The sequence below is a fragment of the Ranitomeya variabilis genome, chromosome 4, assembly GCF_051348905.1.
Source record: "Ranitomeya variabilis isolate aRanVar5 chromosome 4, aRanVar5.hap1, whole genome shotgun sequence".
Taxonomy (NCBI): Eukaryota; Metazoa; Chordata; class Amphibia; order Anura; family Dendrobatidae; genus Ranitomeya; species Ranitomeya variabilis.
The window spans coordinates 294499388-294526172 of record NC_135235.1 but is presented as its reverse complement, the minus strand read 5'-3'; the positions used below and the strand labels follow the sequence as shown (position 1 = coordinate 294526172).

General features: G+C 41.9%; 1 protein-coding gene across 6 annotated transcripts in view; it reads left to right on the top strand.

Annotated features, from left to right (window-relative positions):
* Positions 1 to 3026: 3026 nt before the first annotated feature.
* Positions 3027 to 26785, top strand: part of KAZN (kazrin, periplakin interacting protein) — a 695856-nt gene continuing 672097 nt past the window's right edge. For 5 of the 6 annotated variants that reach the window (XM_077250253.1, XM_077250254.1, XM_077250259.1 and 2 more), the window contains exon 1: positions 3037 to 3511. In XM_077250253.1, the coding sequence (XP_077106368.1) occupies positions 3430 to 3511 (82 nt within the window). In that variant the 5' untranslated portion in view covers positions 3037 to 3429. Of the gene's footprint in view, positions 3512 to 26785 lie in introns of all 6 variants that reach the window. The other variant, XM_077250257.1, reaches the window with a different exon arrangement.

Here is a 26785-nt window from a genome sequence, read left to right as displayed (position 1 = left end):
AGGCTTTTCCGGCCTACTAAAGGTGTCTGCCCCTCCCTGGTGTTGTCCTCAACTGAACAAAGCTGAGCTTCCACATTCTGGCTTTCGCCCTATACTATCAGATATTAAACTGCATTTGGCCTACTAGTGTGGTTAGGCCCTTGAAACAGTGTCTGCTGCTCTTGGGTTTGCTACTCCACTGAACAAAGCAATGCCGCCTGTTTAGTCCTGTTACCAATTTTGAACTGCATTTAGCCTACTTTATTCTTTGGCCCTATATCTGTTTCCTCCTCATCCTGCCCATTGCCCAGCCACTGCTAAATGAGTCTGCTGGTACATTGACCTAGACCACTACATTCCCCTTGTACTCTACACAGCCAGAATCTGACCCTGCTGAAAGTAAGGTTCCCCTTCCCGCATGTTATACCACCTTACACAGGGACAAAGAGGAAGGTGCAGATGAAAGTGCAGGTTCCTTCATCAGGTGGGGGGGCATACTCGTTGGCGACGTCACTGGCACCGGGCCCCTCAGAGTACGCAAAAGTGTCGCTGCTGGTGGGAGGCGCCCCCGCCATGCAAACACACCGCCGTACTTTGAGGGGCCCTGTGCCAGTGCCAATGCGAACGAGTGGGCCCCCCCCTGCTTGCTCAGGATCACAGCACTTGCAACGTTTAAATACTTACCTTTCCCTGCAACACCGCCGTGACGTAGTCCGCATTTCCTGGGCCCACGAAAAACTTGAGCCAGCCCTACTCCCCCCACAACTTTCCCCCAATTCCCTATGCCCAACTATTATTATACAGTTAATTAAGATTGGCAAGCTTCAGAAACAAGAATGGATGTTTTTGGCATTAAAATGGGCACTGTAGGTGTTTTCCTGGCCTCCACTCACTGCCGACTATGCTTCCCCATTGACTTGCATTGGGTTTCGTGTTTCGGTCGATCCCCGACTTTTAGCGATAATCGGCCGACTGCACTCGACTCGACTCTGGACAAAATCGGGTTTCCCAAAACCCTACTCGATCTTAAAAAAATGAAAGTCGCTCAACCCTACTCTCCAGTGCTTTCTTTCCATCCATTTCTTGGTGCTTCTTGAAGTATGTTTGGCATCTTTGTCCTGCTTGAAGACCCATGACCTAGGACAAAACCCAGCTTTCTGACACTGGACACTACCTTATGACCCAAAATCCTTTGGTAATCTTCAGATTTCATGATGCCTTGCACACAGTCAAAGCGCCCAGTGTCAGAAGCAGCAAAATAACGCAAAAACATCTTTGAACCTTCACCATACTTGACTGTAAGTACTATGTTTTTTTCATTGTAGACCTCATTATGTTTTTTGTAAAATGATGTGCTTTACCAAAAAGCTCTATCTTGGTCTCATCTGTCCTCAAGATGCTTTCCCAGAAGGATTTTGGCTTATTCACGTACAATTTGGCAATCTGCAGTCTATCTTTTTATGTCTGTGTATCACCAGTGGGTTCCTCCTGGGTCTTCTGCCATAGCATTTATTTTATTTAAATGTCAACGGAGAGTTTGTGCTGACACTGATGCACCCTGAGCCAGCAGGACAGCTCCAATTTCTTTGGAACTTGATTGGGGCTGCTTATTCACCAATTGGACTATCCTGCATTGCAACTTTACTTCAGTTTTTCCCTGCCATCCACATCCAGGGAGATTAGCTTCAGTGTCATGGGTTGTAAACTTCTTATGTTGCGCACTGTGAACAAACGAACATCAAGATCTCTTGAGAGATGTACTTGCAACCTTGAGATTGTTAATATTGTTCAACAATTTTAATTTTCAACTCCTCAGACACTTCTCATCTCATCTTTCTGTGCTCCTTGCTTAGTATGGCACACACAGATCCACAATGCAAAGATTGTGTCAACTTATACCTTTTTTATTGAATCACCAACAAAAAAGCATATAGAACAGGCCCAGCAAAATACCCAAGATGGTGCAAATTACAGAGTCTCACCCTCCTACTGAATTGCCGCGATGAGAGCTTCTTCCAGGGCTGACTAACCCCACCTCTGGCACCCTGCTTTTGGCAGGCCCCCAAAAAGAGGAGGTAGTGACAAGCTTAGGAAACTAACCAAGAGCAGTGATGCATGTAGCCAGGTGACCTGATTGTCCCAATCTGGATTCTTCAAGAAGTCTCTGGGGGTTCAGTGATGGTCAATGAAGCAGATCTGTGTTCTTCCAGCTGGGGTCATGGTCAGCTAAGCTGGAATCCTATAGACTTACTTGGAACAAAGGCAAAGTCTCCTTATATAGCTAACAACTGTCCTTCAAACCATCATTCACAGGTCAAGGGGAAAGGGTGATGATGAGGTTAACTCGCATGTTTGATTATTTATAGTTTATCCTTCAATGTTTTGGTACAATGTGTAATCAACATAACAGCAAACATCATTGTTCAGTGACATTGCATCCCGGTTTTGCAAAGATAACAGTACAATAAACTGTAGGAGCTGATATAAGAGGTAAATAACAATCATTTGTCCATTTACAAATCTCAATTCAACCTACAAGAAGAGTTAATACTTCAGACAACAGTGTATGATTCTGGGCCTACTGAATTTACATCTGGCATAATTAAGAAACAAAGCTGTGTTGTCACATGTACCAGTCTCCTTCACATCGGCAAACAATTGCCTTCTGCAACAGCCAAATATTTCACATTTTGAATCATTACTCGTCCAGACTAGTATCTGCTGCCAGTTTTCTTCACCTGGAATTCTAGTTTTTATAGCTAATCGATCAGGATCCTCACAACAAGACTAGATTAATATAGAATAAATATTTATAGGCCAGATTCAGGAGAACAGCGGTATTTACACCAGGTAAAATAAATGGTAAGTGATGGCTCTTCTAAGATTTCAGGACAGGATAGCAAATAAATTAGGTGATGGAACGCTTAGCTGCAATGCTTGTTTAGTATCTAATGATCTCTTATTGTATAATAATATTATTTTTGTCTTTATGAAGAATGCATTCATTTTTTTCATCCTATATATACTGCTGAGCTTGGAAGCAACATACAAGCAATCAGTATTTCAGGGAAAGGCGACCAGAAAGCAGCGCGATCCGGGGATCCTAAATATCTTGCTGGAATTTTAAGTAGCCTTCAATCAGAAATTAGCTGGGAGGACGTCCGAGCTTACTAACATGCCCAAAATAAAAGCAGATATTGCATTTGGGAGTTAATAACTGAAATCGCTTTCCACCACCGTCTGCAGCTGCCAGGCTCTGTCCCCATCTCTCTCCCTGTCTCTCTGCTTTAATTGCATCTGAGGATGTAGCTGCAGAAACAAGGGAGCTTTCTGGATCTCGGGAAGGCTCCGTCTTACATACTGGGGCTGTAGTGTTGTGCAGAATTGACAGGGATAGGGGTTAATACGCTGCTAAACACACTGCGGTCGTCTCCTTGGACTTAGACACACATGACATTGAGAGCCATGGATGCTACTGGGCCTGTCACCTTTTCCCATGTATTCGGACAGCAGTGTGAAGTCATGGAAGCAGGTAAGAATCATGGATTCTGCCTATATATGTATATATAAGTATATCCATATATTGATATATTCTGCGTATTACTATGGGTTTATGTGATATACCGCTGATGATTATTTATAGACTACATGGAAGATTATCGGAAACAATTACCCGGCGTGCAACAGATGTATCCTATTTATCCTATTTGCTGCACATACTGTATATATATATATATATATATATATATATATATATATATATATATACTGTATGCACTGTGTAAATTGTCCTGTGTAAATTGTCCTACATCTGAGTGCATTGTAGAAATGGCATAATACTGCCACATAATAATGAACTATAGTCTTCACCAATGTAATAAATAATATACATATATACGCTGTATATTTATAGGCATTAATAGAATATCTTTCCATTTAGTTCCGAATACTGTGAAAATAGTCATACAGGCCTGTAGTATATTTTGTATCCCCCTGCTGTTAGCAGAAAGCACGGACAGGTACGGCAGCCTGTGTTTAGTCGATGGGCTGCTCATAGGGTCTTGCTGCGATAAATGCATGTGTGAACAGTCCATAGATAAATTGCAGATGCACGTGAAATTTAATAAGAACAATCCAGGGAATACTGCTGGGGGGTTATGTTTATGTTTATGTTTGATCTGCTGGATAACATCTGTTTGGCCTAAAAGTCTCCATACGCATTAGATAACAGTCGTCCAAACCGGTCAATGGTGGTGGCACCAGCCGACCTTCTTACTTGTATGGGGGCCTTCATGGAAAGCACATGAACAGTCGGCCAAGCGCTCATGTGTATGGGGGAGAATGGAAATTTGGGATAGATAGGTGTATGCCCAATGAATGTTCAGTTTAAAGGGTCATTGTCATAGTTTGTCTTTAGGAGCAGACCGCTAACCAGCCTCACGACTTCTTGCTTTCCAGGGAGCAGTGAGCTCCTGACCCATTAACAGCTTGACCTCCAGCATGATTGAGCTGGTGGCCGAACAGTGCTATCCAATACTGCAAGTAAATTCAGATGTGCATCTGCTGACAGACACTGAAGTCGGGCAGATCCAACAATACAACCAGCTTCTGAGCAGCACTTACAATCTCTGTATGAAAGAGCTTGTAAGCGATGTGCTCCTCGCCTAGAAGACTTGCCACTGCTGATAAACTGTTTAATATATTGCTGTATTTATCCTAAGTCATATTGCACGACTCGTTAAAGGGTTGATTGTGACTTGTAGGATCGCTACTTCCAACAGGTGGCGCTATAGCGTTTAAGTCCTCTTTTTCTCAGAAGAGGCAATTTGCATATAATATATTGCTGATAAGTCCTATACAACGATTATGTTGTGAGGTTGGTGTTTTCCTTTTTAGTGGAGATCACAGTGGTCTCTGAGTAATATTTGACATGATGCCTAAGAGAATCAGGTTAAATGCCATGCTATTGTAGATGGCCAAGGGCAGGACCGGCTCCAGTTTTCGTGGGCCCCGGGCGAAAGAGTCTCAGTTGGCCTCTTTATCACATACCACAATTCATGATGCACAGATACGGCAGATAAATATAGATATAGTACAATGCCAAAAATTTCACTTACTTCTTACATTACATGAGTGACATCTATAAGGCGCCGGCACTGGCACAGGCACCAGGCCCCCATAGCACATCGGTGTCCCCAACAGCGAGTGGGCCCCCTGCCTGCTCAGGGCACCAGCACTTGCCCAGGTGCGCTGGGTGCTGACGCCGACCCTGGCCAAGTGTGCCCTCTAGTCAGAAGGAATATTTGTAGCATGGTGCTGGAACACAATGTTCCTTTATTGGTCACGTTAGACATTATTAGGCTTAGTTTTGGGGGTTTTGAAAAACTTTGGTTTTGAGCGTGTGATTTTACATGACCTACAGAATTTCCTTCACATTTAGCAAGAAATTTAGCCACATAGTGCGGTAAATTGGCTACAAGTGGTAATTAAAGTGTGTTCAAAGAAATCTACTATATAATTGTCTAAGGGTCACTTCCGTCTGTCCTCCTGTCTGTCTGTCACGGATATTCAATGGTCGCGGCCTCTGTCTGTCATGGAAATCCAAGTCGCTGATTGGTCGTGGCAAAACGCCCACAACCATTGCCACGACCAAGTAGCGACGGCCATACTCTGGCAGCGAAATTGCGGCTGCTTTACTGCCCTGCAGTCAGCGCTGAGCGCTCACACAGGGTTAATGCCAGAATTAACGGACCGCGGTGTAATGCACTCCGTTAACGCAGCTATTAACCCTGTGTGACCAACTTTTTACTATTGATGCTGCGTATGCAGCATCAATAGTAAAAAGATCTAATGTTACAAATAATAATAATAAAAAAAAAGGTTATTCTCACCTCCGACGTTGCGCGCTGTCCTCGGCAGTGCAAGCGGCAGGTTCCGGTGCCAAGGATGCTATGCGAGAAGGACCTGCCATGACGTCACGGTCATGTGACCGCGACGTCATCACAGGTCCTGCGCTCATACCAACCCTAGGACCGTAAGCTGCCGCGTGCACCGCACACTGGCGCCAGGACTTCAAGGGGCCTTCGGAAGGTGAGTATATGTTTATTTTTTATTTTAAGTCTTTTTTAACCACGCATATAGTGCCCACATTGCTATATACTACGTGGGCTGTGTTACATACTGCGTGGCCTCTGTTATATACTACATCTCTGTGCTATATACTATGTAGCTGGGCAATATACAATGTGACTGTCCAATATACTACGTGGCTGTGCAATATACTACGTGCTCTGTGTTATATACTACGTAGCTGTGCAATATACTATGTGGCTGTGTCGGTTCTGTTATATACTACGTCGACTGTGCAATATACTACGTGGCTGTGCAATATACTACGTAGCTATGCAATATACTACGTGCCTCTACAATATACTACGTGGCTATGTTATATACTACGTGGATCTGCTATATACTACGTCGCTGACCAATATACTGCATAGCTGTGCAATACACTACGTAGCTGTGCAATACACTACGTGACTGTGTTATATACTATGTGCCTGTGCAATATACTATGTGGCTCTACAATATACTACGTGGCTCTACAATATACAACGTGGCTATGTTATATACTACGTGGTTCTGCTATATACTACGTGGCTGACCAATATACTACGTGCCTGTGCAATGCACTACGTGGCTATGTTATATACTACGTAGCTATGTTATATACTACGTCAGTTGTGTTATATACTACGTCACTGTGCAATATAGTACGTAGCCTGTGCTATATACTACATACATATTCTAGAATACCCGATACGTTAGAATCAGGCCACCATCTAGTAGATTAGATAAGAATGTTGCCAGACAAGAGTTCAGGCATGACTCCCTACTAGTGAGTTTTTCTGCACAAGAGGGTGGCCTGAGAATTGAACCCAGTAAACTGTAGGTAAATTGCCAATAAACCACAAGGTCAACCACTAACACCTAACTTATATTGTTCTATCTAATGATAGTTTGAATTTTGTTTCTCTACACAAGTGAGGCCAAATTTAAGTACCTCTTTGGACGTGTAACCATTATGTTGTATATCTCTTTGGATATTATTATTTATTTATATAGCACCATTAATTCCATGGTGCTGTACATGAGAAGGGGTTACATCAAAATTCAAATATCACTTACAGTAAACAAACTAACAATGACAGACTGATACAGAGAGAAGATGACCCTGCCCTTGCGGGCTTACATTCTACAGGATTATGGGGAAGGAGACAGTAGGTCGAGGGTTGCAGCAGCTCCGATGGTGTTGAGGTGGCCGTGTGGTCATTACAGGCTGCAAGCTTCTTTGAAGAGTTCGGTTTTCAGGTTTCTTTTGAAGGATCCAAATGTGGTGGATAACCGGATGTGTTGGGGCACAGAATTCCAGAGGATGGGGGATATTCGGGAGAAGTCTTGGAGGCAATTGGGTGAGGAGTGAATAAGCGTGGAGGAGAGAAGGAGGTCTTGGGAGGACCGGAGATTACCTGAGGGAAGATATTGAGAGATTAGTTTGGAAATATACAGAGGAGAAAGGTTATAGATGGCTTTGTATGTCAGTGTTAGTAGTTTAAACTGGATACACTGGGAAATTGGGAGCCAGTGAAGGGATTTGCAAAGAGGGGAAGCAAGAGTGTAGTGAGGAGAGAGATTAATTAGTCGGGCAGCAGAGTTAAGGATGGACTGGAGGGGTGAGAGAGTGTTAGAAGGTAGGCCACAGAGGAGGGTGCTGCAGTAGTCGAGGCGGGAGATGATTAGGGCATGCATAAGCATTTTGGTAGAGTGAGGGTTGAGGAAAGGACGGATTCTGGAAATATTTTTGAGCTGGAGGCGACAGGAGGTGGCGAGAGCTTGGATGTGTGGTTTTTTAGGACAGGGCAGAGTCCAAGGTTACCCCGAGGATATGTGACCACTATACTACATACCTCTTTAGATATGTAGCCACAAAGATTTTGAGCCTCTGCCAAGAAAAGTAAAGGAAAACTTCTACATTCTAAGAGACTTCCTCAGTGTGCTCTTTTAAGAACCTGCAAACCCAGGCTTCGGCAAACTGCACATCCCCCGTACTAAAGCAAAATCACTACTTGCTGCACTTATAGTATCGCTGGGTATGACAGTATCACAGGATTATTATAATTGGTATCTTTAGAATAACAACCATTCGCATTAGCCTTTCCTTATAGTAGTTTAATACTTAGAGAAGTGACTACTACCTGACTAATGTCATTGGAAACAATTCACTATTGGTTGTATATAAGTAGTACGTTACATCTGTGACATATAGAAGCTGCACTGTTGATTTAGAATTGTCCAGCAACTATAGGGGTTAAAATGGTTATAGCAGACAGGGAGTGTTTAGCTGAGCCCCAGGTGATACTGGGAAAGTGGTTAGTGTGTCCTGGACATCCAAGAGTAAGGTGTGTGCTCTAGAGTCTCCTGTCAGACTGAAATTAGACAAGCGGTATAGATCAGTTCTTCCTGGGATGCAATTGCTGTAGTCAAAGAAGCAGTCAGGACAGCCAGGAACATCTCTATAAGCGCAAGAAAGAAGTGAGAGAGCTACAGCACCTGACTCATCCCTCTCCCCCACCTCACTTCATGAGCAAGGTACAGTTCTGCTTAGGTTAATACACTGTGTGAAGAGAAGTTATCAGTGAAGAGACTTGCATATATGTTGATGAAGCATTGCATGAAGAGAAGGGATTCTGTATGATGAAAAGAAGCTTGAATAAAACCCATGTGATCAACTTTAGCTCAGAACTGTGTCATACTGTAGCTATGTGCCTGTAAACTTACCTCCCTTCTTCAGCAAAGAATTACAATAAATGATTGCCCTGAATAAGATTTCGCAAGTATTCCTAAAATAAATCATGTTTCCTTTGTATTGCCTTCATATACTGAGTAGCGTGCATGCAACAAATCCCTTTGACATCACTGATTGATAAAGGGATTTCCATGGATATAGAAACAGAGGTGACAGCTTAGAGGAACACTCCAGGCAAAATGGTGTTATGCCTAATGCTAGGCCTGAGGGCCTGATTTATAACATAAGATTTAAAAAAGCCGCAAAAAAATAAACATTCCTCTATATATGTAACAGTCATTATTTCAAGGCTAGTTTTCCTATTCAGAACATTCACCAAATGCAAAGAGGTCATTATCTAGGGACCTTGCCTGTTACTTGCTAATCAGCTTTTACACTGTTAGTATAATTCAACTTTGACTAATGAAACAACTGTGAATTGGGTAAATATGGAGTTACCAAGTGCGGATCTAAAAAAGTAATGATCAAAAATCAGTGCTGTTCCTGCTTGTTATCATTCCAAAATCTTCTTGCCATGACATCCGAAATACCAGTGGTTCTTCTCACAGACTGTGGTTGTCAGTAATGTTATAGAACCAATCACCCTACAGGGCAGAATGACATAAATTTGCTTGCTTGACTTTCCCCAACAATGACAGACGATTACCTAAAGTAAGAGAAGCTAGACCTGCGTCAACCACCTGGTTCCGTTGCCCACCTCCAAATCAAACGGGGGTTTTTTTAGTGCTTTTTTACTTTTTTATAGAACTGTAATTCTTAAATATTCCATTAGGTCATGTTTTTAGGATTTAGTATTGAACAAGTGATGCGATTGTCACATCTGTTCTCTCTATAGAATATCTAGGAATCATAACCTGTCCAGGGTTTCTAAAGATTGGAGTTGACACGCACTGTGCTTGTCGATTCAGAGCTCCAATATTATGGCTCCCTGTGGCCACCACTAGAGGGAGCTTTTTGTATACGATTTTATTACTGAGTTCAATGCATGATCAGTATATGGTGGACCCCTAATCCCCCATGTGGTGCATGCTGGCAGCTAGAATTTTATTATTTAAAGCACCACACCATTTTTTTTTATTTTACCACTGGAGTGGTATCACCAATGTAAGTTTCCAGCCCGTATAAATATACTTACCAGATGGCATCTTGTTCTGTTCTTGGCGCCGCAGTTTGGGACCTCCCCAGCTCTTCTGCAGTTTGTAACCTGCCAGATCTTCTGCAGTTTGGGACCTGCCGGATCTTCTGCAGTTTGGGACATGCCGGATCTTCTGCAGTTTGTAACCTGCCGGATCTTTTGCAGTTTGGGACCTGCTGGATCTTCTGAAGCTTGTAACCTGCCAGATCTTCTGCAGTTTGGGAACTCTTGGATCTACTGCAGTTTGGGACCTGCCGGTCTTCTGCAGTTTGGGACCTGCCAGATCTTCTGCAGTTTGTAACCTGCTGGATCTTCTGCAGTTTGGGACCTGCCGGATCTTCTGAAGTTTGTAACCTGCCAGATCTTCTGCAGTTTGGGACCTGCCGGATCTTCTGCAGCTTGGGACCTGCCCAATCTTCTGCAGCTTTGGACCTGCCGGATCTACTGCAGCTTGGGACCTGTCGGATCTTCTGCAGTTTGGGACCTGCCGAATCTTCTGCAGTTTGGGACATTTAAAGGGGTTAATGCTGAAGTACCCTATACTGTCTGCAGCAAGCGCTTCACAATGCCATCCCTCTACTCTAGTATAGCTATAGAGGGCTCTTCATTGGATGCTGCAGCTGTCACTTAATAGCCGAGGGGCGAGGTTATGGAGCGCTTACTGCAAAGAGTGCCTTTGTATTAGTGCTCTGCCACTTTCTTAGGGCTCGTGCAGATGACCATAGATTGTCTCATCCGATAGAATTGGGCCAATTATATAAATTACACTCTGATCAGAGTGTGAACACAAAGTGATCTGATTTTCTTGGATGAGGAGAAGATGGAGAACAAAATTTCCCCATTGTGTCAGTGCATGGAAATTGGACTGCACTCAGATGTCATCCGAGTGCAGTCTGATGATTTCCGTGCACTCACTGACTTGCTTGGTCGAGTGCGATCCAAATATCAGATAAAATCTCAGACATGCAGCCATTTTTTCCTCTGTCCAAGAAAATAACTTGGACATGTGCACATTCCCATAGCACATCATTGGTCCGATATTTTGTCGATTGTAGGCAGATCAAAAATATGCTTGTGTACACCTGTCCTTAGTCATAGTGGTACTAAAGCACTACCCAAAGAAATGTCAAAACACCGTTCCAGGTCTCTTATCCAGCGCGGTCAGCAGTTTTGCCGAATACTCCCTTTAAGGATATGTTCACACTAGGAGAGTGAGCCGATTTTTTTCTCACTTCTCATTCTGTTTTTTACTCATCAGTTATTAATCATTTACAATTTCCCATCCTACTGGATTGCAATGTATCCGTATATATAGTTGATGCCATACCGTGGTCCCATCCAATTTTTTTCTTACACCAATCAGATTTCGGAGAGAAATTGCAGCAAAATACGCAGATCTGTGCTGCCTGATAAAATAACGTTGGTCCGAGTCCAATACGATTTTTTTTTTTCCTCTGCATTGCAGTCTTCCGATTTATACGGTAGTGAAAGCAAGGCCTTACTTAGAGGTCACCGACTGGAAGACAGTAAGACATGTACATTCTTAGACGCTGTATGTTGATTTATGGGACATATTTCCACACTGTTAATAGAATTTCTGTTATGGACGTAACAATGGAAGGAGAACATGAAAACGTTTGATAAACCGAGTCTTGAGAGATTATTAAGGATGGCAGGTAATTAGTGAAAAAGCTGTGAAATCAATACTTTGATGGCCCGGTCTGCACTGTGTAACAGTTTTCTGTTATCAATATAAAAGTGTCTAGGGTCCAATATCGATAATTGCTGTAACACTAGAGTATTCTCTCTTAATGCCTCATCGTCGGTCGGCCATGATCTTCCTTTGTTGGGAGAAGTGTAACTCGTCTTGTCTTTTGCGTGTGCAGATGTAGCATTTTAGTTGCGATGTTCTTTTTAAGTGGATTTCGTTGCTTAGTAAGCAAGACTGAACAATCAATATTCATTCACATTGTATTCCTTCTGGGCAGCTGCAAGACGTCATGTAACTAGTCAAATATAGCGTGAAGATGCCTGGACATCCATAGATCGTGCCCCAATGAACTTCGTACTGGATTTGCAAGATGTAAGTAGAAACTTGATGAAAATTAGAACTTTTGCACCAGGATAAAATATGAAGCAAAACTTCTCCTACATTGTTAATCATGGATTTTATCCATGTGCTCTCCAGGATTTTCATGGACCCATAAACTTTTATTGGTCATTTTGATCCATGAGGCTGATCAAAAACAGAAACGTGAACATCTCCAAAGATTAGGATAAAAAGTAGGAAAAATCCAGGGTCAGTATCCTCTATAAAAATTGACTTGTTTGGCTTTAAAAAAAGTTAGAGTGAAAAAGCAAACGGGTTTCAGACAGGGCCTTTATTCATGCAATGTCAAAAGGCTCCGTCTGAAATGCGTTTGCTTTTTCACTCTATCTTGTGACTTTTTTAACACCATTTTGTAATAAAGATTTTTTTATAGAGGATCCTGACCCCAGATTTTTCCTATTTTCTTTTTCTACCTTGTTGCACTGCAAGCTTCCGTACCTTGGATCTCTTGGTGGGTGAGCTGACTTTTTTGCTCATAGTTTATAATGGGTATTTGTTCTAACTTGCAATGTCAAGCAGTTATAAGAAGTGTACTGACCATTCTTCGGGTGTTTTTGCCATGAAGATGCTTTATACTTATTAATAGAAGTAAATGGAAAGGCTCTAGAGACTTCTGGGAATCTTTTCCCAGCATTTCAGCTTTTTCATCATTAAATGGAGTTAAAAAAATAAACATAAAATGGCAGTAAAAAGAGACACCACAAGAATGCTGGAAAAATGCTTAAGGAATAAAAAGAAGAAAAAGGCCAGAAGTCAAAAAAGCGTTCAAAAAGCAACAGCACATAAAAAAAAAATATTTACAAATATATGATGGGACAGTACAGAGATCTTTCTAATGATCTTTTTGCAAATAGGCATAGAACGATGACAAGGGAGCATACGCTACCTCTACAGGAAAGAAGGTTTAATCATCAATATAAGTGGTGGTGAATCTTTACTGTGCGAGTAGTGAGACTATGGATTTTTTACTGTAAAAGCATTGAGACTATGGATTCTTTACTGTAAGAGCAGTGAGACTACGGATTCTTTACTGTTAGAGCAGTGAGACTATGGATTCTTTACTATAAGAGCAGTGAGACTATGGATTCTTTACTATAAGAGCAGTGAGACAATGGATTCTTTACTGTAAGAGCAGTGAGACTATGGATTCTTTACGTAAGATCACTTAGACTATGGATTCTTTACTGTAAGAGCAGTGAGACTATGGATTCTTTACTATAAGAGCAGTGAGACTATGGATTCTTTACTGAAAGAGCAGTGAGACTACGGATTCTTTACTGTAAGAGCAGTGAGACTATGGATTCTTTACGTAAGATCACTTAGACTATGGATTCTTTACTATAAGAGCAGTGAGACTATGGATTCTTTACTGTAAGAGCATTGAGACTATGGATTCTTTACATAAGATCACTTAGACTATGGATTCTTTACTATAAGAGCAGTGAGACTATGATGGATTCTTTACTTTAAGAGCAGTGAAACTATGGATTCTTTACTATAAGAGCAGTGAGACTATGGATTCTTTATGTAAGATCACTTAAACTATGGATTCTTTGCTGTAAGAGCAGTGAGACTATGGATTCTTTACTATAAGAGCAGTAAGACTATGGATTCTTTACTGTAAGAGTAGTGAGACTATGGATTCTTTACTGTAAGAGCAGTTAGACTATTGTGACAGTCACTGGCAGGGTGATAGAGGGGAGATATATGTCACTGCATTTAACAGCGTCAGTGATATGAAACAAGAGCATTTTTCTCCAGCACACTATGTGTTGTGAGGGTTAAGTTGCATAAAAGGTCTGGTTTCATGTGGACCTTCATAGAGCGGGTGGGAGAAGGTCCATTTTATCTCCCCTGGCAGACCTGCCAGGACCTGCGTGAGGTCATGATCATGTGATCATTCACATGATGCAAAAAATCACAGGCTTGGGTTTAAATAACCGAGCTCCACAGGCAGTCTGGGTTCAGCTAGCCTGGAAGGAGGAGACTCCAGAGGCTTTGTGGCTTGTCGAGCACAGACTGAACCTGTGTTGCTCCAGAGCAGGGTGCCGCCCATAACAAATGGACTTTGTTGCAGCATTTTTGTTTTCCTTTTGTTGTTTTGTTCCTGTTTTAGCCAGAAAGGCTGAGTTTTGTTCCCATGGGTTGGTTTATGCTGCCTGACCATAAACCAACAAGGATTTAAAGAGATGGTGTTCCCATTTTTCCTACCTCTCTGTGCCGTGACGTGAGTGAACTACTCCACTATGTATTCTTTACTGTAAGAGCCATGAGACTATGGATTCTTTACTGTAAGAGCAGTGAGACTATGGATTCTTTACTGTAAGAGCAGTGAGATTATGGATTCTTTACTGAAAGAGCAGTGGGACTATGGATTCTTTATTGTAAGAGCAGTGAGACTATGGATTCTTTACTATAAGAGCAGTGAGACTATGGATTCTTAATTGGAAGAGCAGTGAGATTATGGATTCTTTACTGTAAGAGCAGTGAGATAATGGATTCTTTACTATAAGAGCAGTGAGATTATGGATTCTTTACTGTAAGAGCAGTGAGGCTATGGATTATTTATTGTAAGAGCAGTGAGACTATGGATTCTTTACTGTAAGAGCAGTGAGGCTATGGATTATTTATTGTAAGAGCAGTGAGACTATGAATTCTTTACTGTAAGAGCAGTGAGACTATGGATTCTTTACTGTAAGAGCAGTGAGACTGGATTCTTTACTGTAAGAGCAGTGAGACTATGGATTCTTTATTGTAAGAGCAGTGAGATTATGGATTCTTTACTGTAAGAGCAATGGGATTATGGATTATTTACTGTAAGAGCAGTGAGGCTATGGATTCTTTATTGTAAGAGCAGTGAGATTATGGATTCTTTACTGTAAGAGCAGTGAGATTATGGATTCTTTACTGTAAGAGTAGTGGAACTCTCTCCCTCACAACGTTGTAATGGCCAATTCACTAACCAAGTTCAATGAGGGCCTGGTGGTCATCATTTCATCACTCTGCTTACGTTGGTCTAGTTGCATTACACAGAGATATATGGGGATACATTATGGGCTGCCTTGTATTAGCCACCTTTGCCAATAAAAAAATTATAACTCAATTATAAACGATCTTCTCATAAATATTACAGCATAATAAATCAGAAAGATAAACCTGAATGTCAGCATGAAAAGAAAATTCTAGCAAGCTGAAATGATAAAAATACTGACTTTAAATGAATGGTTAATAAAAAAAAAATGGTAGACTGCACAGGGATTTTCTAAGGGCACAGTAATTACCGTATTCTTTTGCTGCCAGAGACTTTGCTTACAGTGCGTATATGGATAGGGCATACAATGTGAAAACACTGGAAAATAACAAAATAAAACAAGCCCTCATATAGGACAGTAATTCAGAAAAAGGAAATAGATATGGCCATCAGAATATATTGCAAAAATACATTTTTTTAAAGTGATTTTCTTGTGCAAAAACAGTAAAATGAAAAAAAAAAGGTATCAATTGGGTATCAACTTAATTGTGTGGACCCATACTACAAAACTATATCATTATTAGTGATGAGCCAACATGCTCGGATAAGGTGTTATCTGAGCATGCTCGGGTGCTAACCGAGTATCTTCTGCGGGCTCGAAAAATATGTTTGCTCCCCGAGGCTGCATGTCTCGTGGCAGTTTGACAGCAGCAACACATGCAGGGATTGACTAACAAACAGGCAACCCCTGCATGTTTTGTATATATATATATATATATATATATATATATATATATATATATATATATATATAAAAATATATAAATGCCAAAATTGTGTTGTTGTTTTTTATGGTCATCTGATGTAAAAAAAAAAATTGTTTTTGTAGGAGAAGACTCTTCTAGAAAATTTCCGGCAGTGTTTTTCCTGTAGAGTAGTCTTTTTTTTGTCATTTTTGGAGCGCCTTTGCTGCAGAAATAATTTTTTTAATCTTATATATAAGAAAAGTCATCTAAGCAGGAGACACCTAAAAAAATAAAAATAAATCAACAGGTCACTTCTTCTAGCCTCTTCTCAACCTTTGACAGTGGTTAAAGTGCAGGGTGGGCTATTTATATGGATACACCTGGGTGGGCCATGTATAAAAATCTCCTCAACCAATTGGCACAGATGCTGTTAAATTAGCAGGAGACTGCAAACAAAGAGCCCCCTATTTTTTGTTGCTCAGCTTTTTCTCTGAGACCCCATGGAAGGTGAGTTCTTTAGATCCATTCACTCATTGTTGGTGCTGTTACATTAGGTCAGAATGTGTGAAGAGGCCATAAGTAAATTAGGTTACTTGTGTTTTTCCTGTGTGCATTTTCGAATCTGCACGTTGTCTCTTGTCATGTTTTCAATAAAGCTGCTTATGTTTTTGATATTTCCTGGTATAGGAGGAGCCAGAGCCCAGAGCTTGCACAGAGGGTGGAGGCCGTCATGACGAGGGTTTGGAGGAGGTGGGGCAAGGGTTAATGTGGGAGGTTTTAGCGAGGGGCATTTATAAAAGGGGTTGGGGGGAAGAGTTTTTCACTTTCCTGCTCCCTGGCTCACAGAGCAAGTCCCGCCAGCTCTTCCTTATGTTTCTTTTGTTTTTTTAAGGCCGGGGTCACACTTTCGAGTGTAATGCGAGAAACTCGCGCATCAATACCCACCACTTGGGAGAGACTCGCATCATACTCACAAGTGTGACCCCGGCCTAAGGTGGAATTTGTTATTCCTGGGTCATGGCGGCTAGTGGCATGTCTGGGGTCCTTGAAGTTGGTTTTCAATTGGTATGGTGGATTCATTGGGACAGGGATCACTCTGTTATGAGTTGGTTTTTGGGGCTGGTGATTCGTTGGGCTTACGGCATCAGATTGTTGGTTGGTATCCGTTAAGGAACCCTTTGGGTTTTTGGTCCTCACGAGCCTGTGAGTCACAGCTGGAAGTAACCATGGTTTTCCTTGGCTACTTTCACACATCAGGTTATCAGTGTCAGGCTGAATCCGGCTAATTTTCAAAAAAATGGATCAGGCGAATGTTGCCGCTGGATCAGGTTTTTTCCCATAGACTTGTATTAGTGCCGGATTGCACCGGATGACATTGCGTTTCGCCCGGTTTTGCCGCTTCCGGTTTCTTGAAAAAACGTCGATAGCAATGTTTTTTGTCTCTGGCGAAAAAGCCTGAAGCACCGGATCTGGCGCTTCCGGCTGTTTGCTAGAATGGAAGCCTATGGGAGCCGGAAGGTGCCCGATCCAGAAAAAGGTGGATCCGGCGGCCTGATCCGGTTTTTTAAACTGAGCATGCTCCAAATTTTTTTTTTATCCAATAATCTACATATGCTAGCCGGATCCGTCAAAAAAACGGATCCGTTGCATCAGTTTTTCACAATCTGCGCCGGATCCAGTTTTTCCAACATTCGCCGGATTTAGCCTGACACTGAAAACCTGATGTGTGAAAGTAGCCTTATGGTTGTTTTGGGGTCACCACCTCTTGTAGCTTCAAGGACCTTATTACACTTTACCAATGATTTATAATACAGGCCACTGTTCTTCAACTATATCAATAGTAAAAGAACCACAAGTGAAAGTGTAGGCCCCTTAAAAAATTGTGAGGAAAGAATGGTTGTAGATGACGAGGAAAAAGCTAATATATTAAACGCCTTCTTCTCCATGGTATTCACGGTGGAAAATGAAATGCTAGGTGAAATGCAGAGAGACAAAGAAAACCCTATATTAAGGGTCACCAATCTAACCCAAGAAGAGGTGCAAAACCGGCTAAATAAGATTAAAATAGATAAATCTCCAGGTCCGGATGGCATACACCCATGAGTACTAAGAGAACTAAGTAATGTAATAGACAAGCCATTATTTCTTATATTTAGGGACTCTATAGCGACAGGGTCTGTTCCACAGGACTGGGGCATAGCAAATGTGGTACCAATATTCCAAAAGGGCTCTAAAAGTGAACCTGGAAATTACAGGCCAGTTAGTCTAACTTCTGTTGTTGGTAAAATATTTGAAGGGTTTCTGAGGGACGTTATTCTGGATTATCTCAATGAGAATAACTGTTTAACTCCACATCAGCATGGGTTTATGAGAAATCGCTCCTGTCAAGCCAATCTAATCAGTTTTTATGAAGAGGTAAGCTATAGACTGGACCAAGGTGAGTCACTGGACGTGGTATATCTTGATTTTTCCAAAGCGTTTGATACCGTGCCACACAAGAGGTTTGTTCACAAAATGAGAATACTGGGTCTGGGGGAAAATGTGTGTAAATGTGTAAGTAACTGCCTTAATGATAGAAAGCAGAGGGTGGTTATAAATGGTATATTCTCTAACTGGGTCGCTGTGACCAGTGGAGTACCGCAGGGATCTGTGTTGGGACCCATTCTCTTCAACATATTTATTAACGATCTGGTAGAAGGTTTACACAGTAAAATATCTATATTTGCAGATGATACAAGCTATGTAAAGCAGTCAATACAAGAGAAGATAGTATTCTGCTACAGATGAATCGGGATAAGTTGGAAACTTGGGCCGAAAGGTGGCAGATGCGGTTTAACAATGATAAATGTAAGGTTATACACATGGGAAGAAGGAATCAATATCACCCTTACACACTGAACAGGAAACCACTGGGTAAATCTGACATGGAGAAGGACTTGGGGATCCTAGTTAATGATAAACTTACCTGGAGCAGCCAGTGCCTGGCAGGATCATGGGTTGCTTTAAAAGATGTCTGGATACACAGGATGAGAGCATTATACTGCCTCTGTACAAATCCCTGGTTAGACCGCACATGGAGTACTATGTACAGTTTTAGGCATCGGTGCTCAGGAAGGATATAACGGAACTAGAGCGAGTACAAAGGAGGGCAACAAAATTAATAAAGGGGATGCGGGAACTACAATCCCCAGAGAGATTAGCAAAATTAGTATTATTTAGTCTAGAAAAAAGACGACGGAGAGGCGATCTAATAACCATGTATAAGTATATAAGGGACAATGCAAATATCTCTCCAAGGATCTGTTTATACCAAGGAATGTGACGGTCACAAGGGGACATTCTCTGCGTCTGGAGAAGGTTTTTCCACCAACATAGAAGAGGATTCTTTACTGTTAGGTCAGTGAGGATCTAGAATTCCTTGCCTGAGGAGGTGGTGATGGTGAACTCAGTCGAGGGGTTCAAGAGAGGCCTGGATGACTTCCTGGAGCGTAACAATATTGTTTCTTACAGTTATTAGGTTCTTTAGAAGGACGTAGATCTGGGGATTTATTCTGACGGAATATAGGCTGAACTGGATGGACAAATGCCTTTTTTCGGCCTTGCTAACTAACTAACTAACTAACTAACTAACTAACCATTATCCAAATCTTTTCTGTCTGTCTTTATTATGGATAGGTCGGTTTGGTTGGTAAGAGTAGGAGCATTCTTTAAGGGGGAAGAGGTGGATATTTGGACCACCAGAGAGTCGATAATACCAGCTTCATTGGCTTTGACAAAACTTTATTGATATAGTCATGTGCAGATTATATGCATTTTTGATGCATTTCCACTGCAGAAGCGCGCTAAAAAACACATGTGCGATTTCTACTGGCGGATTTTCCGCATCTAATGCAAGTCTGTGGGGAAAATCTGCACAGAAAACTCAGCGTAACCACAGGAGAAGTTGACATGTTGTGGTTTTGAAACCCGCACCGCCGGTCAGGTTACACTGAGCAAAAAAAAGAAAAGCGGAGTGGGCACGAGGTTTCTATAAATCCCATCCACTTTGTTGGAATTTTAAGACACTGCGTTTTTGATGCAGCATCAAAAACTTATCGCTGTCAGGATTTTATCCAAAAAGTGTAGATCCATCTCGAATGGCGTTAAAGTCTCAACTATCTATTGAAAAAATCATTAATATTGTAATATTGTATGGAGGCAGCTACTATGTTAATGATTTCTCAATAAATATTCAAGACTAGGGTTGAGCAACTTTTCCTTTTTTTGAGGTCGAGTCGGGTTTCACGAACCCGACTTTCTCAAAAGTCGAGTCGAGTGAAATCGGCCGATCTTCTTGAAAAGTCGAGGTCGGGGATCGGCCGAAACACGAAACCCAATGCAAAGTAATGGAAAATCTATATATTTTTATATTTACTTCAGCGCGATATATGTGAAAAGCCGGTAATTCAATTGCCGGCTTTTAATTTCTCCTGCCTAAACCCAACATGATATGAGACATGGTTTACATACAGTAAACCATGTCATATCCCCCTTTTTTTGCATATTCCACACTACTAATGTTAGTAGTGTGTATGTGCAAAATTTCGGCGCTGTAGCTATTAAATTTAAGGGTTAAATCGCGGAAAAAATTGGCGTGGGCTCCCGTGCAATTTTCTCCGCCAGAATGGTAAAGCCAGTGACTGAGGGCAGATATTAATAGCCTAGAGAGGGTCCATGGTTATTGGCCCCCCCTGGCAACAAACATCTGCCCCCAGCCACCCCAGAAAAGGCACATCTGGAAGATGCGCCTATTCTGGCACTTGGCCACTCTCTTCCCACTCCCGTGTAGCGGTGGGATATGGGGTAATGAAGGGTTAATGCCACCTTGCTATTGTAAGGTGACATTAAGCCAGATTAATAATGGAGAGGCGTCAATTATGACAACGATAGTGTCATAATTGACTTTTTTGCATAGAGAAATCAACAGTTTCAATTGTCTGCTAATAATCTGTAAGTGCATGGCTAAAAAGCAGAATAGCCACCAGTGTATGTCATCAGATTTTTGCTACCTTATCTGACAGCAGAATGATTTAGAGCAGTGTTTCTTAACTCCAGGCCTCAAGAGCCACCAACAGGTCATGTTTTCAGGATTTCCTTAGTATTGCACAGGTGATGGAATTATTGCCTGTGCAGGTGATGCAATTATCACCTGTGCAATACTAAGGAAATACTGAAAACATGACCTGTTGGTGGCTCTTGAGGACCGGAGTTGGGGAACACTGATTTAGGGGAATAGACCCTGATTCCGGTCAGTTAGTTTACTGGGTGCAACAGTTGTGATACAAAGTTTTCTCTGCTACAGATCTAGCAGATCTCTGAATGCTGAGCCCTGTATAACCCCGCCCACTTCACTGATTGGCCGCTTTCTGTGTACACTAATAATACCAAGAACAAGAAACGTGCCAGGACTAGAATAATTACACAATAGATTAAAAAATAATGAACTTCATTAAATATAAATAAATTAAAAAATATATAATAAAATCCCAAATTACAAAGAGTTGCATCGATTTGTGTCTTTTATATTATAATAAATAACTTTTTTCACCATACCATTTGATAAACGTATCATATATTTTTTACATATATTTTTCACGTTTAGTTGCGTATGTGTGTATATACTTGTGTATATTTAGTTTACATACTTACTCACCTTTTATTATTTGCATTTTTTATAATTATATTTTTTCATATTTTTATTTTGTGATTGATTTACATATATTCTCTCACTTCAGCATATATGTTTTTTTTTATTCTTTAGCGGAACATATATATATATATATATATATATATATATATATATATATATATATATATGTGGAGCGCCCCCATGGGGCCGTGGGGTACTCCGTACCGGGTCATTCAGTTCACAGGGGGATGTCACAGTGGCTGACCCGGTCCGTGGCCCTGGGACGTCCGTGTAAAAGGGGAAAGGTCTTTAAAGGGATATAGTTTGTGTTCGTGACGCCACCTGTGGTATTCGGTCTGGGTGACCGACGCTGCTTTAAGGGGTCCGCTGGGGTCATGTTATGGCAGCTAGATGGTATACCTTTTCACAGGTGAAGTACTGTATATCCCCAGGGCTTCCCGGTGTGTAGATGGTGGATGGTGAGAGGCGCAGAGAAGAAAGAGGACACAAGGTAGCAGTCTCTTTACCTTTACTGAAGACTTCAGCATCCACAGTCCAGAGCACCAGATCACAGGGCTGGCAGAGTCCGGCCGGTTTGGAGGCAAGTCCAAAGTCCCCTTATCCAGGTGGAAATCAGTAGCCTTCCCTTGCGCTGCAGTGGTGTAGTCCCTTACTGCCTATGGCTTCACATAAGGGTCTCACTGATGTGGTGTCTCTCTCCCTGTCCCCCATATAGGATAGGAAAAGACCCGTATGACTGGTGGCTTGAGGCTGTTTGTAGGGACTCTAGCACTCCCCGGCCTCTATGGGTTGCCACTGTGCCTCCTGGGTGTAGGGCGGACAGGTAACTTGCAATTAGCTGTCCTGCCGGTCTCTGGAGCAAAGCATAAAGATCCTTACTCCCTCAGTGTTCCGGCTACCAGACTTCTGCGCCTCAGAAGGAGGCACCCTGTGTAGGGCTGGTCCCCTTCTGGTATCCTCTCCTTTGCTCTGACTTCCTTCACGCTCGCTGCAATACAATTCTGCCTTCTGAATGTCTCTTTCTGGGAGCTGCAGCTCTGAGGGCTTGCACAGCTCCTTTGCTTCCTTTCCCTCTGTCTTTCTGACAGGAACTGAACCCTTTCCCCCCAGATCAGGATGTTCTTATAGGGGAGTTCACCTAAAACAGGCTTAGAGCTCCACCTTCTGGTCTGGAGTGTGAACATGTTGCATGCATTGTGTTACCCGGGTGCAGTTATCCTTCATTGCCTCCAAACGTAGCATCACTCTCCCCAAGAGGAAGGCAATACCACTGAGACGACCAGGACCCTGGGGCACCGCACTTGTGTGTGTGTGTGTGTGTGTGTGTGTGTGTGTGTGTGTGTGTGTGTGTGTGTGTGTGTGTGTGTGTGTGTGTGTATATATATATATACAGTACAGACCAAAAGTTTGGACACACCTTCTCATTTAAAGATTTTCCTGTATTTTCATGACTATGAAAATTGTACATTCACACTGAAGGCATCAAAACTATGAATTAACATATGTGGAATTATATACTTAACAGAAAAGTGTGAAACAACTGAAAATGTGTCTTATATTCTAGGTTCTTTGAAGTAGCCACCTTTTGCTTTGATGACTGCTTTGCACACTCTTGGCATTCTCTTGATGAGCTTCAAGAGGTAGTCACCGGGAATGGTCTTCCAACAATCTTGAAGGAGTTCCCAGAGATGCTTAGCACTTGTTGGCCCTTTTGCCTTCACTCTGCAGTCCAGCTCACCCCAAACCATCTCGATTGGGTTCAGGTCTGGTGACTGTGGAGGCCAGGTCATCTGGCGTAGCACCCCATCACTCTCCTTCTTGGTCAAATAGCCCTTACACAGCCTGGAGGTGTGTTTGGGGTCATTGTCCTTTTGAAAAATAAATGATGGTCCAACTAAACGCAAACCGGATGGTATAGCATGCCGCTGCAAGATGCTGTGGTAGCCATGCTGGTTCAGTATGCCTTCAATTTTGAATAAATCCCCAACAGTGTCACCAGCAAAGCACCCCCACACCATCACACCTCCTCCTCCATGCTTCATGGTGGGAACCAGGAATGTAGAGTCCATCCGTTCACCTTTTCTGCTTCGCACAAAGACACGGTGGTTGGAACCAAAGATCTCAAATTTGGACTCATCAGACCAAAGCACAGATTTCCACTGGTGTAATGTCCATTCCTTGTGTTCTTTAGCCCAAACAAGTCTCTTCTGCTTGTTGCCTGTCCTTAGCAGTGGTTTCCTAGCAACTATTTTACCATGAAGTCCTGCTGCACAAAGTCTCCTCTTAACAGTTGTTGTAGAGATGTGTCTGCTGCTAGAACTCTGTGTGGCATTGACCTGGTCTCTAATCTGAGCTGCTGTTAACCTGCGATTTCTGAGGCTGGTGACTCAGATAAACTTATCCTCAGAAGCAGAGGTGACTCTTGGTCTTCCTTTCCTGGGGCGGTCCTCATATGAGCCAGTTTCTTTGTAGCGCTTGATGGTTTTTGCCACTGCACTTGGGGACACTTTCAAAGTTTGCCCAATTTTTCGGACTGACTTTCATTTCTTAAAGTAATGATGGCCACTCGTTTTTCTTTACTTAGCTGCTTTTTTCTTGCCATAATACAAATTCTAACAGTCTATTTAGTAGGACTATCAGCTGTGTATTCACCAGATGTCTGCACAACACAACTGATGGTCCCAACCCCATTTATAAGGCAAGAAATCCCACTTAATAAACCTGACAGGGCACACCTGTGAAGTGAAAAACATTCCCGGTGACTAACTCTTGAAGCTCATCAAGAGAATGCCAAGAGTGTGCAAAGCAGTCATCAAAGCAAAAGGTGGCTACTTTGAAGAACCTAGAATATAAGACCTAATTTCAGTTGTTTCACACTTTTTTGTTAAGTATATAATTCCACATGTGTTAATTCATAGTTTTGATGCCTTCAGTGTGAATGTACAATTTTCATAGTCATGAAAATACAGAAAAATCTTTAAATGAGAAGGTGTGTCCAAACTTTTGGTCTGTAATGTATATATTCATATTCTTTGTGTTATAAGATGGGCATATTTATAACGTGCTCTACTTATAGCAAAGGGTTTATATTGACTTGGATGTGTCTCACCTTATTGCTTCTTAATAGGATCACTTATACAGTATACAATGAGAGAATTCTTACATTTCTTCAGTATGTACTGACCTCCTATACTTCGGTCTTGTTGACGGATGCATCGCTTTGTCCCATTAGTTCTGACACACATTTGCGCCTTTCATGCCTCATTTACGCCGTTCACCTGATCACTGTCACATGATCGTTCTTTTAATGCTTGGTATTGGTCCGAGCATGCGCATGAGCAAAACGCTCCAACCCAGACGCATCATATTCATGATGCAAACATCACGTGACTGTTATGTATGGCATTTGTTCTTTTGTGTATTAACGTCCGAGCTCCTATGTCATTACAAATACAGGTGACTAATTAGCATGCGAACAACTCCCTTGATGCGCATGCGCGGCATGCATACCATGCGAGGTAATTCTGCATTTTTTCACTTGATTTTTTATTTCATTGCTGTCTCACTGGCTGCTTGTATGTTAAATGGGTGGATTATTTACTTACCAACCACCCCTGATGAAGCATTTGTGAAACGCGCGTCGGCTGTTTGGTGGGTGAGTATTGTTATTAGTTTTTACATTTTGTTATCTGTCATGTGTATCTGCAGGCTGTACTGTTTACTAACTCCTCTTTGTCCTTTTGCATATGGTCATAGGTTTTGGGTGAATAATTGTAAATTATACCTTAACTAATTAATATATATATTCACCCTGTAATTGAGACTACATTTACATTATTGGGGTCCCTACAGTTACCAATCCACCAATTTATTTGTCTGTTGTCTATAATTTGTGATTTTATAATACATTTTTATTTCTTTGTATTTAATAAAGTTCACTAATTATTAATCTATTGGGTGATTATGCTAGTCCTGGCTTTTTTCTTTGTTCTTGCTATTGTTATGGCTATTAGTGCCTTACGGGACTACGTACCCCTACATGGGTTTACAACTCTTTGATTTCTATCTACACTGTATATTGACAGAAAGCGGCTAACCCTTGGGGAGGGTGGGATTACACAGAGGAGGAGGACTATGAGGCACCAGATACCTAGTCCTGCAGTGATAATCTCCTGCTAATAAAACACTGATTTTATTGAAACAGCAACATACAACCTATCAGTGATACTTCTCTGGAATCAGGGTCTCTGCACCTACATCATGCTGCTCTCATATTACATATCAAAAAGCTACTGCCAGATTGCTTTAACGCACCTTTACATAAATGGCATTAGTTTTGGGGTCTAAAATCCTAATGACAGGTTCACGTTAAATGGGAGCTTTCCCTTCTAAATTGTCAGTTTTAAACATGAAATGATAATTCTGGAGCATTGTTTCTAAGATCTTTACTTATTCTGCTTAGAAATTAATTAATAAACTGACTATTGGGGCTGTGTCCCAAGTATTGTGCAATAAGTGCTGTGCTGTGGTGTGCGAACACCCATTTATCAATTTATTCATACATTTCTAGGAGGAGTAACAGCCTGTATCCTAACCTCACCCCGTCCTTTAGATGCACCCACACAAAAACGTTGCTCCAAGCAAGGCCCATTAGTGTTTCCACAGAGTATGGTACCCATTTCATGCCCCTCCATCTCTACCCCCTCATAGTACACCCCAAACAGCATATGCCTCCTCAGTACATTCCCACCCCTAGTGTGATGCCCTCTGCCATACACACCCCATGCTCGTGTCCTGCTCCTCGCCTTCGCTGTCTAGTCACATGACCTGAGAATGTCAGGTGACCCATAGGTCCCCCAGGGGCTTTCAGTCTTTTATATACGGATTGGTGGAGGAAGGATCCTTCAGCTCTCTGCTCCACCATTATAATAAGCTGTTTGTGTGGCCTGAACACACAGCTGCAGATGAAGTCGGGAAATACCCACTCCTCTCCTCGACCTGCTGGGACAGCGGGATGGTCCCTTAACTTGGAACAGTCCTGCTGGATCTGGGATAGTTGGGAGATGATCGAATCAATCTGAGAAGAATTTACTTTGAGTCAAATTTCCTGATATTCACTGGTCCCAGCGACTTCAAATAGTTTTTGATTTGATTCAGTAAAAAAAAAATGCCTGGCGCCATTTCACACACTAAGTTCAGGTGCGAGCACGTGAGCTTCCCATAATGCCCAAAAACTGTCACATCACATGGTCTAATGCAGCCAATCAAGAAGGACTGATAGCCAGTATA